The sequence below is a fragment of the Nomascus leucogenys genome, chromosome 4 (assembly GCF_006542625.1).
Source record: "Nomascus leucogenys isolate Asia chromosome 4, Asia_NLE_v1, whole genome shotgun sequence".
In the NCBI taxonomy this organism is placed as follows: Eukaryota; Metazoa; Chordata; class Mammalia; order Primates; family Hylobatidae; genus Nomascus; species Nomascus leucogenys.
The window spans coordinates 118,557,254-118,568,585 of NC_044384.1; the positions used below are offsets into that span (position 1 = coordinate 118,557,254).

The 11,332-nt window shown below is 45.7% G+C and overlaps 1 protein-coding gene across 1 annotated transcript in view; it reads right to left on the reverse strand.

The window, feature by feature from the left end:
- The window catches only part of TRIM71 (tripartite motif containing 71), an 82,914-nt gene that overhangs the window by 19,122 nt on the left and 52,460 nt on the right, over nucleotides 1-11,332 (reverse strand). The window contains exon 2 of the mRNA XM_003256820.3: nucleotides 5,540-5,707. Coding sequence (XP_003256868.2) covers nucleotides 5,540-5,707 — 168 coding nt within the window. The remainder of the gene's footprint in view (nucleotides 1-5,539; nucleotides 5,708-11,332) is intronic.

Genomic DNA, 11,332 nt, shown 5'->3' on the forward strand with positions numbered 1-11,332 from the left:
TAGTAAAGAAAGCAAGTAGAAAGCTACAGACAGGCTGAAAGCTAGGCCTCTTACACCAAACAGTCAAAGCTATGATTGCAAAATAAAGTTCTTGAAAGAAATTAGAAGTTCACTCCAGTGAACACTCAAACGGTAATGAGGCAAAACAGACTTATTGCTGATATGAAGAAGTTTAATGATCTGGAGAAAAGATCAAACCAGCCATAACATCTCCTTAAGCCAAAGTCTAATCCTGCCTGAGCAGGAACCTAACTCTTCAATGCTATGAAGGGTGAGAGATGAGGAAGCTGCAGAAGTTTGAAGCTAACAGAGGCTAAGTGATATGGTTTAAGAAAACGAGTTATCTCCAAAACATATATGTGTAAGGTGACACAGCAAGTGCTGATAGAGAAGCTGCAGCAAGTTACCCAGAAAAACAAGCTAAGGTAATTGATGAAGACAGCTAAATAACAGACTTTCAAGACACCCTTTTATTGGAAGGAGACAGTCTGATATTGGAAAGACATAGTCTTCTATTGGAAGAAGATGCCATCTAGGACTTTCATAGCTACAGAAGTCAATGCCTGGCTTCAAAGCTTCAATGGACGGGCTGACTCTCTTGGTAGGGACTAATGTAGCTGGTGACTAAGTTGACACCAGTCATTGTCTATCCTGACAATCCTAGGCCCCTTAAGCATTATGCTAAATCTACCATGCCTGTGTTCTACAAATGGAAAAACAAAGCCTGGATGACAGCATGTCTGTTTGTAGCATGGTTTGTGGAATTTTCTAAATTTTTATTTATTTATTTATTTATTTATTTATTTATTTATTTATTTAGACAGGGTTTCGCTCTTGTTGCCCAGGCTAGAGTGCAATGGCGCAATCTCGGCTCACTGCAACCTCCACCTCCCGGGTTCCAGCAATTTTCCTGCTTCGGCCTCCCAAGTAGCTGGGACTACAGGCATGTGCCACCATGCCCAGCTAATTTTTTGTGTTTAGTAGAGAAGGGGTTTCTCTATGTTAGTCAGGCTGGTCTCAAACTCCTCATCCCAGGTGATCCACCTGCCTCGGGCTCCCAAAGTGCTGGGATTACAGGCTTGCACCACCATGCGGGGCCGGTTTACAGAATACTTTAAACCCACTGTTGAGACCTACCGCTCAGAAAAAAAGATTCCTTTCAAAATATCACCGCTGATTGAGAATGCGCCTGGTCACCCAGAAGACTCTGCTAGAGATGCACAAGGACACGAAAGTTGTTTTCATGTCTGGTAACACAACATCCATTCTACAGCCCATGAATCAAGAAGTAGTTTCAATTTTCAAGTCTTATTATTTAACAAATAAACTTCATAAGGCTATAGCTACTACAGATAGTGATTCCTCTGATGGATCTGGACAAACTCATTTGTAATCCTTCTGCAAAAAATTTACCATTCCAGGTGCCATTAAGAACATATACTAAAACTGGAGATACTATAAAAGAGCATTCGTGATTCATAGGTAGAGGTCTAAATATCAACATTAATAGGATGTTTGAAGCTGATCCCAACCCTAATGGGTGAACTCAAGGTCGTCAATTAGGGTTGAGATCAACTTCTTGTAGCAGAAATAAGTAGTGGAGGAAGTCACTGCAGATGTGGTGAAAATACAGAGAACTAGAATTAGAAGTGGAGCCTGAAGATGTGACTGAATTGTTGCCATCTCATGAGAAAATTTGAAGGGATGAAGACTTGTGTCACATTTTAAGAAATTGTCAGGCTGGGCAAGGTAGCTGATGCCTTTAATCTCAGCGCCTTGGGAGGCCAAGGTGAAAGATTGCTTGAAGCCAGGAGTTTGACATCAGCCTAGACAACAAAGCGAGCCCCCCATCTCTACAAAAAATACAAAAATTAGCTGGGCATGGTGGAGCATACCTGTAGTCCTAGCTACGCGAGAAGCCAAAGAAAAGGGATCGATTGCCTCAAAGCCCAGGAGTTTGAGGCTGCAGTGAGCTATGATGGCACCACTGCACTCTGAGTGAGAGAGATTCTGTCTCTTAAAAAAAAATAACGGCCGGGCACGGTGGCTGACGCCTGATATCCCAACACTTTGAAAAGCCGAGGAAGGTGGATCATCTGAGGTGAGGAGTTCAAGACTAGCTTGACAAACATGGTGAAACCCCGTCTCTACTAAAAAGACAAAAATTAGTCGAGAGTGGTGGTATGCGCCTGTAACCTCAGCTACTCGGGAGGCTGAGACAGGGGAATCACTTGAAACTGGGAGGCAGAGGCTGCAGTGAGCTGAGATCATGCCATTGCACTCCAGCCCGGGTGATAGAGCAAGGATGGATGCTAAACACACACAAGTTATGGTTAAACAAAAACTTTCTAGGAAATCACTATCTATGTAGTGTACCTGGCTGTGGCCTTATAGATTAACAGACCTAAAATGCCTCTACCCAAAATGCCCCATGATCTAGTATTCAGATTAATGTTGGGCACACACTTTCAACTAACATTTGAATCATACCTCTAGGATTTATGCCTAGGTTCTCACCACTTATACAGCTGACTATATTTATTTCCCCACAATCTTTTCTCCCCAGAGAATTTCCATTTCTCTGAGATTTCACCATGTTAACCACTCATGATTTGTTGGGTGCTCTCCTTAATAAGCCTCGGCCAAATTGTTACAACTCATTTTTCTCCCCCATAGTGGCTTTTCCCACTAAGCACAGAGAGCACCAGCACTCATCTCAATAATGCTCCAACTGTTTTCAATCTCTTAAGAGAGTAAGAGGTTAATAAAATCATATCATAATCTAGGAGTTCAGACCTAGACACCAGTGGCTCTTTTTGTTTTTCTGTTTGTTTGAGATGGAGTCTCATTCGGTCGCCAGGCTGGAGTGCAGTAGCACGATCTCGGCTCACTGCAACCTCTGCCTCCTGCGTTCAAGCAATTGTCCTCCCTCAGCCTCCTGAGTAGCTGGCATTACAGGTGCCTGCCACCATGCCTGGCTAATTTTTATATTTTTAGTAGAGACGGGGTTTCACCACGTTGGCCAGGCTGGTCTCGAACTCCTGACCTCAGGTGATCCACCCGCCTCGGCCTCCCAAAGTGCTGGGATTACGGGTTTGAGCCACCGTGCCTGGCTGACACCAGTGGTTAAGTTCCTCAGGCGATGCCACAGTGAAGGCTGGGCACCACTGTCGAGGAGAAGCCAGCAGGGTAAGGCACTTATTTGTCAAGGTCCCAATTGTCGTGGCATAAAATGAAGGACATAAACCACTTCATCCGCAGGGACAGATGCACTGATACACAACAGAAAGACGCACAGGCGAAGACATTGACAAAGGAGAAGAGCAACACAGAGACACTCAAGGCATTTTAAAGACAACGAGCAATACTGGCATAACAATGACAGGATTAGTCATTCCAGAAAAGTCTCTCAAACTTCCAATTTTATGATCTGAACATCACAAAATCTGACTCATCAGAAAAGATTGTTTCAGTATCATGCATAGGAATGTGACAGCAGCTGAGAAACTTATTAAATCAAATCCTCCCTCTTCTGTAAGACACATGATCTCAATTCTTTAGCATTTTCAAAACGGATTTTTTTTGAAACAGAGTCTTAACTGTTGCCCAGGCTGGAGTGCACTGGCATAATCTTGGCTCACTGCAACCTCCACCTTTGGCGCTCAAGTGACCCTTCCACCTCAGCCCCACAAGTAGCTGGGATTACAGGTGAGTGTCACACCACACCCGGCTAATTTTGGTACTTTTTTTAGGGTTTCCTCATGTTGCCCAGGCTGGTCTCAAACTCTTGAGCTCAAGTGATCCACCACCTCGGCCTCCCAAAGTGCTAGGATTACAGGCGTGAGCCACTAACCTGGCCAGAATCTTACTTTTAAAACAATTCACTTATATAAATATTCTAGAATGGTTCCTATGTAATTTCTCCTAGAGGGTGAACAACTTGCCAACTTTTCTTGACTTTCAAAGTATCCTGTAACACAGGGAAAACGTCACAATTTTCTGATTTCCTAAAACCTTGTCACCTGGATCAGACAAGGTTTAATAGAAATTCAGGCACACTATCACCTAACTATGTAAGAGAACCCTGCCAATTATCAAAGTTACACATGCCCCTCCCTAGCGTTGATAGGAATTCAACAGAAACAACAGTTTCAATTACAGGGGATTTACCATCCAGGAAAGGACGGAAGACACTGAACCTCAGATAACATTCTCCTGCTCGATAATTTCTCACATATAAATAAGTAAATCTGTATCACAAAGGTCTCTGTCTAAAAAGCATTAGGCCGGGCATGGTGGCTCACGCCTGTAATCCCAGCATTTTGGGAGGCCGAGGCAGGTGGATCACCTGAGGTCAGGAGTTTGAGACCAACCTGGCCTGCATGGTGAAACCCTGTCTCTTTTACTAAAAATAGAAAAATTAGCCGGGAATGGCAGCGGGTGCCTGTAATCCCAGCTACTTGGGAGGCTGAGGCAGCAGAATCACTTGAACCTGAGAGGCGGAGGTTGCACTGAGCTGATATCCCGCCACTACACTCCAGCCTGGGTGACAGAGTAAGACTCTTGTCTCAAAAACAAAAATAAATAAAAGGCATTGGCTGGGCTCAGTAGCTCCCAGTACTTTGGGAGGCTGAGGCAGGTGGATCACCTGTGCTCAGGAGTTCAAGACCAGCCTGGCCAACGTGGTGAAACCCAATCTCTACTAAAAATATAAAAATTAGTCAGGTGCAGCAGGTGCGGTGGCTCACACCTATAATCCCAGCACTTTGGGAGGCCAAGGCAGGCAGATCATGAGGTCAGGAGATCGAGACCACCCTGGCTAACATGGTGAAACCCAGTCTCTACTAAAAATACAAAAAATTAGCCGGGGGTGGTGGCGGGTGCCTGTAGTCCCAGCTACTCGGGAGGCTGAGGCAGGAGAATGGCGTGAACCCAGGAGGTGGAGCTTCCAGTGAGCTGAGATCGTGCCACTGTACTCCAGCCTGGGCAACAGAGTGAGACTCCGTCTCAAAAAAAAAAAATTAGCCAGGTGCAGTGGTGCACGCCTGTAATCCCAGCTACTCGAGAGGCTGAGGCAGGAGAATCATTTGAATCCGGGAGGTGGAGGTTGTGGTTAGCCGAGATCACACAACTGCACTCCAGCCTGGGTGACAGGGCAAGACTCCAACTCAAAAAATATTTAATAATAATAATAATAATAAGCAGCATTAAGCACCCAGCCTTTCTGCGGTCCTGGTTGGAAAGTGCCAATGTCCACTTTGATTTCGGGAGGCGGCTGGATGGGACACGTGCAGGTGGTATGCTGGGGCCCAGGCTAGGTGCTTAGAAATCTGACCAGTAACTTTGGCCACATCCCTGACATCTTCACGAGACTGCCAGAACCCCTAAAGGGACTGCTGCTGCAGGGATGTCACCTGAGTTCATTTGGGTCACTATTCCACCCCCCACACTTGAATCTGCCCAACTGTCTGTCCATGCCACCCAACAGAAAGGGGGGCTCGATTCACGTGGGAACTGCGGAAGGGCAGGGAAGGCTCACCTGGATTGCCTGTCGTCCCTGCTGGGCATCTGCCAGCAGCTGGATGGTGAGTGCCCGCGAGTCCTGCAGCGCCTCCTGGAGGTAGATGAAGCTGTGGCCCCCGTGCCGGCCCATTGTGCACTCACGACAGATGGGTACAGAGCAAGTGTCACAGTACAGGTGCAGCACCTGGGGACAAGAGAGGGTACAGGCGTCAATGGAGATGCAGGACGGGAGGAAGAGGGAAGACGGCAACTGGAGGGCCCTGGATCCCACAACCGAACCACCAGCTTCCCAATGAGCAAGCACACCCCAAAGGGAGAGGCAGCAGTGGAGTAACTGCAAACATAACTAAAAATATCTGCTTCCTTTTTTCTCCCACTCTCTCTGCCCCAAATCAGGGGGGAATGGAGGAGGGAACACAACTGAATGCCACATCCCACTCTAGTCTCATTTAGAACTGTAACAGAGACACTTCAAAGGCAGAAACCAAACAAAACAAACCTCCTGGCACGAGAATTTGCCCTCAATCTTGGCTTCACTATCCAGAAAAGTTGTTAAGACTGTGTTGCCTAGTCTGATATTGGTGGCCTGGATATAAGAATATACCAGAAAAGTTTCCTTTGCTGCTCTAGCCTGGATGTGTGGAGCAAGGTTAAGAGCCAGTAACAATCATCCTCACACCACAGCTTGCAGTGCAAAGTGGCAAAGCATGGTTCTCCCAGGCACTCAAGCAAGCTACAGGCTTAAGTTTCTGGAACGAAGGCAAAAAGCTAGTGGTAAGGTCAGCCAGCTCCTTGCCTTTCTTCTTCATACCAAGTTATTCCAAGGGGTTGAACCTGGGAGGCAGCCAGTGCTGACAGAACTGGTTTATGTGATGTTCTACACTTCCCTGGGGCCCAGCACTCTGGGAGGGAAGGAGGGAGGGAGAGAGAGAAGGGTTGGCACAACCTTTATCTGCTAATAAACAAGGAACTCTCAAGAGAGAAAACTCCTTGGCACAGAAACTGGGCCAGTCTCATTACTGTATCTCTCCACAGAGCAGGGCACTTAGCGCCACTCTGTAAATGTTTGCTGGATTGCTTTCAAAAGCAGAGCTTAAATTTGCCTCTGGTACACCTGGGCATGAGGGGAAGCCAGCTAACATGCAACAGGCAGGGTAGCAGTATACAAGGGGAATTCTTCCACAAATACACCACCACACTTCATCTCCAGGTGAGGACAGGAGTTGGAGAGTGCTCAAGGCCACAGTGTTAGCAAAGACACAGCAGGGAAGCCAGCATGAGCCTTCTGCAGAGCTGGTTCCAACACAGGTATGACACCAGCTCTCTCATCATCAGTACAAAGCACCTTGCTAGGTATGGTGGAGATCCAGGACGCGAGATTCCAGGCGATTCTGCGCAGACTGAATAGAAGCTCATTCTGGCGAGAAACAGGGCAGAGTGTTGTGGGAGACAGAGATGGGGAGAAGGCTTGGAAGTGGCCCAGAAGGTTTTCTTAGGCGGAGAGCTCCAAACAGAGAGGGCTGGGGGCAAACAGAGGGAGACTGCTGCTTCTTTCCTTCTCCAAGATCTTTATTTTATTAACAACCAAAATCTCCACATAAAGTGTGTCCACTAGAAAAATGCTCCCTCTAAATGGTTCAGTCAAGCGCACAGAAGTTGACTCCACTCAGGGCTAATTGAGTTAATAGGGAAGTGTGTAATCTAGCATGGGTTAAACTGGTTCTCTAGAAATTTTACGATTCAGAAACAGGAAAAAGGAAAGATTTAAGATATTGTGTTTTTACTTTTGTGAAGTAACAGTTCTGCTATAACCAGCAGGTTTTATGGATCCTACTTTATTTGTTTGTTTTTGAGACAGAGTAGGTTTTATGGATCCTACTTTATTTGTTTGTTTTTGAGACAGAGTCTTGCTCTTGTCGCCCAGGCTGGAGTGCAGTGGCGACGCGATCTCGGCTCACTGCAAGCTCCGCCTCCCGAGTTCACGCCATTCTTCTGCCTTAGCCTCCATGGGAGTAGCTGGGACTACAGGTGCCCGCCACCACGCCCAGCTAATTTTTTTGTATTTTTAGTAGAGATGGGGTTTCACCCTGATAGCCAAGATGGTCTTGCATCTCCTGACCTCGTGATCCGCCCACCTTGGCCTCCCAAAGTGCTGGGATTACAAGTGTGAGCCAACGCACCTGGCCCGGATCCTACTTTACACAAGGGAAATGTGGTAAAGTTTGTAACTTTCCTACCAATTGTGATCACTGCAGTGCTTTGCCAGCAATGATGGCAGACTGAAACCAGGTAGCAGCAGCTTGCCTCCTTTAAGTCAGTTGCTTTTTAAGATGATCTATCCTTCAGAGATTATCTAATCCTGATAATCTTTTAAATCTAAAATTCTCAAGTATAAATACTAACCAAAAGATGCTGAGCTGGATGAATTCAGGAAAAATTCCTGGCCGATCCCTTTTTACGACGTGGTGCTAAAGCAATTCTACCAGTTTGAACTACATTCCTTTCCTTTGCTCTCTCCATTTGTCATGGGAATGAAGGGATCACTCCTATGCTGATGTGAAGTGTGAAAAACCTTCCATCAGAGAGTTTCTTTTACACGTGAATAAAACATGCCACTAAACCTTCGGGTGGCCTCCCTGCTTCTAACAGCTAAGCAACCTTGAGAACGCATCCGCTCTTTCCCTCTTCTCAAGACAGCTGTGTGGACTGAATAGCACTCTCCTGCTTCCTTCGGACTAAGGGGCTCTTGCAAATTGTAACTACCTAGATTGCTCTCATCTCCATGGCTAGTGAGTAGAAAAGAACCTCAGGCTGTAAACTTGAGCCTGGCACTACCTGGCTATGGAACCATCTTGTCCAATCACCTCTCTTGACCTGTCTGGGCTTCAGTCTCATCTGTGAAACAAAAGGGGCCTGACTGGGTACCTCCGGGAGACCCCTTCCACCCCAGAAAGCCAATCTATAGAGACTTGACAACAGAAACTAAAGAGCTTCAAAATTCAGTTCTAGTAGCTGGACGTGGCAGCTCATGCCTGTAGTCCAAGCTCCTCAAGAAGCTGAGGCTAGAGGAGCACTTGGGCCCAAACTACAAAAAAAAAAAAAAAAAAAAAAAAAAAAAAAAGTTGCTCGGCATGGTGGCTCATGCTTGTAACTCAGGAGCCTGAGGTGGGAGGATCCCTTGAGCCCAAGAAGTCGAGGCTGCAGTGAGCCGTGACCATGGCACTGAATTTAGCCTAGGCAACACAGGCTAAGAGAGTGCAAAACAAACAACAACAACGAAACAAGTAGTAAGTTCTGGGCTGAGCCAGGGTGCCCACGCCAGACTCCAACTGTGTAACTATAAAGAATTAAGGTGATTTTTCTTAGGTTTAGATCAACCTTAAAATACAGAAAGAACCTGGATGATGCTGGACATTTGCAATCCCCCCATGAATGGTAGGTTTTAAAAGATTCTGCAGATGCAGTGGCCAGAAAAAAATCCTGGTCAGAACAGGTAGTGGCTGGTGATGGCAGCGAAAGGCAGGGTGCCCTGAACCAACACCAGCGCCCTCCCGTGACCAGCCTTGAGAGCCCAGATATACAACTCAAAGGGGTCTCTGAATGCAATCCCTGTTTGGTATCATTTTACACAGGATCCATGCAGTTCTAAGTACCCAGAACACACTGTGGTTTCAGAAGAGCCAGTGCTTTTACAGCTCCAGGCTGCCTGCAACAGAGATGGGGGCAGGGAGCACCCAAATAGTTGATAATAAAAAGCTACCAGCGAGTAAAAGAATAGCCTCAACGTGCTTGTTATTAGTAAACAATGAATTTTTAAAAGAATGCATTGTCCAAAAACTATAAAATGAAATCCACTTTTATAAACCTTCCAGCTAAAAGTTGGAGCAAAACTTTGTTAAGATTTCATGCTTCATTTAGAAGCTCCAAGTCTCATCTAACCACAATTTGAAATTGAAAAATCACAATTTTAGAGCTGTTAAAACAATCGATAGGTAAGGATGTGCATGGATTTAATTCTCTCTGAAACAGGTGTAGAATTATTTTTAAGGGAATAAACTGGAGCTGTGTGGAGGGTCCTATAGCCAGAAATGTGGGAGTAGCCATTAACAGTGGCTCCCGGGAAAGGGGGGAAGGGACTGGGAAGAACAGGTCGTCTAGCAGCAGGAATTCCAGGGCCTGTTTGGGGCTTCCCGGGCAGATGCACAGACACGCCCCCTCGGGCCTGGCGACAATCCGGCTGCCCCAGCTAAATGGAGGAGGCTTGACCTCTGACCCTGCAAGTGACCACCCTCTTCCCTGCCCCCAGCTTCCAGAACGTCCCACCCATTGCCTTCCTCTCCCAAAATTTCTAAAATACCAGGCAGAGACAAAGACCTAGGAATGTGAGCCCAGCAGGAAAGGAACGGGCGGCGGACTAGGCTGGGGGGGAGGAGGGGGGATGGGGGAGGGAGGTTAAAGGAAAAATAAATAAAAATACAAAGTAGGCACTTTTGTACCTTAGCCAGTGTTTAAATAAAATGCTTTGTTAATGAATATGTGTGTGCGCACGTGTGCACATGCAAATGCACATGCACCCAGGCTTCTGGAATCTAGATTTTACACTATCTGTGGCCCAACAAGGAACACACACACCAAGGAAGACTTCTGTTGGAGCCCTGCACATCTGAAGAATGAGTTTCAGGTTTAAAACACAACTACCCCTATCAGTGAAGAATGTAAGCTGAAAGGATAGAGGAAGGCCCAGATCGCCATTTAAGTTCATCGAAATGTCTCAACTAAAATATATAAACTGCTGTAAACTTTTTAAAGATTAAGTTTGATATCCCTTAAAATGACTGAGGACATTTACTTGGCCTCCCACAAACCAAGGCTGAACCGTGACACCTGGCTAGATCTCCACCCACCCAAGAGGGTTTCTGAGTTTCCCACTACAGAAGTAAAGTGGAGGCAACAACCGGTTCCAGAAGCAAATGAGGCCCAGATGAAGCCTTACCTGTCTGTGCTACTCTGCAGGTTCCCATGTGGGACAACACAGGATTCATTTTAAAAATGGTAAGCCAAGTTCAAGGGGGTAAAGTCTAGCCATGAAACAAGTCTATTAAGTAATATTAAAACAAAGCTTTACTTGACTGAGATAGACTGAGTGCTTGTGCTCAAACCTGCAGCCCAAACCCTCAGCAGAAGCCTCTCCTGTAGCTCTGGCCACATGCTGCCCCCACAACTATGGCCTGGATAAATAGAAGAAAGGATAGAGACCCAGTTCAGGCACAGTCCTCACCAGTTCAAGACAACAGAGCCCCGCTGCAGGCAAACTATCCTTTCTTTGGTGGGAGTATGGGGAGGGAGTATTTCCAAAACATTTTTTATTTGGCTAGGTAACAAGTATTTGTTCAAATGCAGCAAGTAATACAAGCAAATAGTTTTTTTTTTTAATATCCCTAATGTCTCACTCAATTGTCTCCACTTTAACCATGAAAAAAAAAAAAGCTTTATTCTAGGCATAACTTAATTCTTTAAGACAAAACGAAGTTTCTCTTAACTATATTAACTTGGAGAATGTTCTGGGTCACTCCATGCAGAGATGCCTAGCCTTCCGAATGGCTGCATGGTATGTTGCTATATGAATGTACCACAACTTAATGAGTATATGCTAATAAAATTGTAAAACTGTTTCCTGATTTTTGAAAAATCACAAGCAATGCCACAGTTAACATCCTTGTTCTTTACCGAATCCCTAGTTCTCAATTTGGTAATATATTCAGTTGTTACATCACTTGACATAATGGTTATTGGGGGAAATCTACTTGCA